The 2,058-nt window shown below is 59.8% G+C and overlaps 1 protein-coding gene across 1 annotated transcript; it reads right to left on the bottom strand.

Annotated features, from left to right (window-relative positions):
* Positions 1 to 534: 534 nt before the first annotated feature.
* LOC113217132 (uncharacterized) lies at positions 535 to 1,944 on the bottom strand. The gene is made up of 2 exons (XM_026436967.2): positions 1,624 to 1,944; positions 535 to 1,489 (listed from the first exon to the last, which is right to left on the bottom strand). The coding sequence occupies exons 1-2, from the start codon at positions 1,888 to 1,890 to the stop codon at positions 1,202 to 1,204; spliced, it is 555 nt and encodes a 184-aa protein (XP_026292752.1). The 5' UTR covers positions 1,891 to 1,944; the 3' UTR covers positions 535 to 1,201.
* Between the last annotated feature and the right edge of the window lie 114 nt (positions 1,945 to 2,058).

Below are 2,058 nucleotides of genomic sequence, written 5' to 3' on the forward strand. Positions count from 1 at the left end.
CCCCAAAGCTCCTACCCCCCGGTGCTCCCGCACCCCCATTGCGCGGGTCTGCACCGCCGGTAGTCATTGGTAGTCGTGCACTGGAGACTCCCAGCCAGCGGGGTTCGCGGCCGGGTCGCGGCGGCGCCTAGTGGCGCCCTTGTTGTCGGCGCGGCCAAAGTGGTATGCGGTTTAGTTTCTCTGCCATCCCGTTGAGCGAGCTTGTCGCCGGTGAGGGAGGCGGGAGGCGCGGGGGGCGCGGGGAGGGCACAGCGCGCACTGCACAGGCCGCGCAGGCCGCTTGTGCACAAGCAGGCCGTTGTGTGGTATTGCGTTCCGAACTCTCGGCCGCTGGCGCTGCGCTGGCGCCGGCACCCGTGCCCGCTAATGACAAGGCCAGGTCCACGTTGACGCTGCAGTGGCGTGCGTGGCAGCGGTAATGTATCACACCACGTTTCCCGCGTCTCGTCGGTTTCGGTTTCATAATGGAGGTCCGAGAGATGATGGGGGGCCCGTGAATGAGAGGGGGAAGGACATGAGGGCAAGCCGCAGTGCTAAAATCACAATTATCTTTATTCACTGTACACAACTTTTCAATATAATCTGATGATGATCTTTGAGATAATGCTTTATGTACACGATGTTATGAAAGAGCGAAGATGCCCTTATATTTACAATGATTAGACATTTTATCACTATCAATCGTTGTCCCGGCTTTCTCCGAGGACGATAAAAATCTATATTTTGTACAAAGTTATTTCACAGTCTCTGACGTATCCAATCCATCGTCTACACGAGTTCATGGACAAAGCTTCTCCCGTCAAAGTTTCCGCAAGAAGCAAAACAGTTCTACATAAAATTTTTCTAAATAATAAATTTAACAACGGGTTTAAACAATATTTTTTTTAAAAAAAGTTTGACGCCGCTACGCTTAATTTTGGCAAGGTCTGGGACGAGTGCCCCATAACATTAACACTACCACAGAACTCGTCATTATAATTTCCCAATTATTATTTTAATTGTTATAATTTTGGCGTGGTTTAATCTACTTTAAAGGAAACCCCTGTGCTCCACCTCGCCCGCCAGGTAGACCCCACGTTGGAGCTCCCAAAGACCGATTTATTGGTGTCTCTACGGAGGCTTAATCCTCTCTGTCTCTTTTCCTCAGACAGACAGGTCAGCACTCCACGTGCATCACGCGTTGCATCACCGTGAGCGACGACTACGCCTTGTTCTCGGAGCGACTTCTGTTGGCCTTGCCGTCGTCGTCGCCGTCCTGGTCTTCGTCGTCCTGCCCGTCCTGGCGGTCGTCCTCGTCCTGCGCGGCCATCCACTCCCTCGTGGACAGGTTCTGGCAGCCGCTGTACCGTCGGTGCAGGCGCTGCTGCTCTCGCGAGAGCCCTGCCTGGCCCAGGGTCTGCAGGTCCCTGGCCAGCCCGCACGGCATGCCCGTCAGCGTGGTGTTGAGCAGCGAGGGCGCGCCCAGGAACACGGCGTCCGCATCCGCCTCCTGAAATCAACGAGATTGCTACAGGCTGGAGATCAAAGCGGCGGGCGGTGCGGGGCGGCGCCTCTGTCGGCGCGCGCAAGGCGTAGCAAGGCGCCTCGGGTCGGGCCAGCGGCCGCCGGCCGGTAAGTACGTACCTTGTCCGGCGCCAGGTCGGCGAGGCAGGCGTGCCGGTGGCGGGGCTCCGTCCAGTGGCTCGTCCAGCTCGGCGCCGAAGCCGCGGGGGCCCCGGGGGCTGCTCCGGGGGCCGCCAGCACCACCACGTTGCGGAGCCCCCGCGAGGACTCGTGCAGCTGGGCGGCGTGCCGGACCAGGTCCCGCGCGTAGCTCTGGTCCGCGACCACCACGACGCGCCGCGCGCCGCAGTGCGACACGTCGCGGAGCAGCTCCCGCGCGGAGTACATCTCGGTCTCGTCCAGCTGGAGACAGAAGACAGAGTTAGCGTTTGGCGTAAGCACGGCGGTGACGTTGAGGTCCACGTGGGGTCACTTCAGGGGGCGGGCGCGCGGCTGAGTCGGGGCTTCTTATCCGCCCTTCGCTTCCGCCTCGCCGCCACCCCCAAGGCCGCCCGC

The sequence above is a fragment of the Frankliniella occidentalis genome, unplaced genomic scaffold, assembly GCF_000697945.3.
Source record: "Frankliniella occidentalis isolate FOCC.00 unplaced genomic scaffold, Focc_3.1 Scaffold144, whole genome shotgun sequence".
In the NCBI taxonomy this organism is placed as follows: Eukaryota; Metazoa; Arthropoda; class Insecta; order Thysanoptera; family Thripidae; genus Frankliniella; species Frankliniella occidentalis.

What these genes read in the sequence shown, in the direction of transcription:
- LOC113217132 (XM_026436967.2), bottom strand. Translation starts at nt 1,890, where the DNA reads ATGTACTCCGCGCGGGAGCTGCTCCGCGACGTGTCGCACTGCGGCGCG. An exon ending in CCGACCTGGCGCCGGACAAG is followed by an intron (nt 1,490 to 1,623) that starts GTACGTACTTAC and finishes CGTTGATTTCAG; the next exon opens with GAGGCGGATGCGGACGCCGT.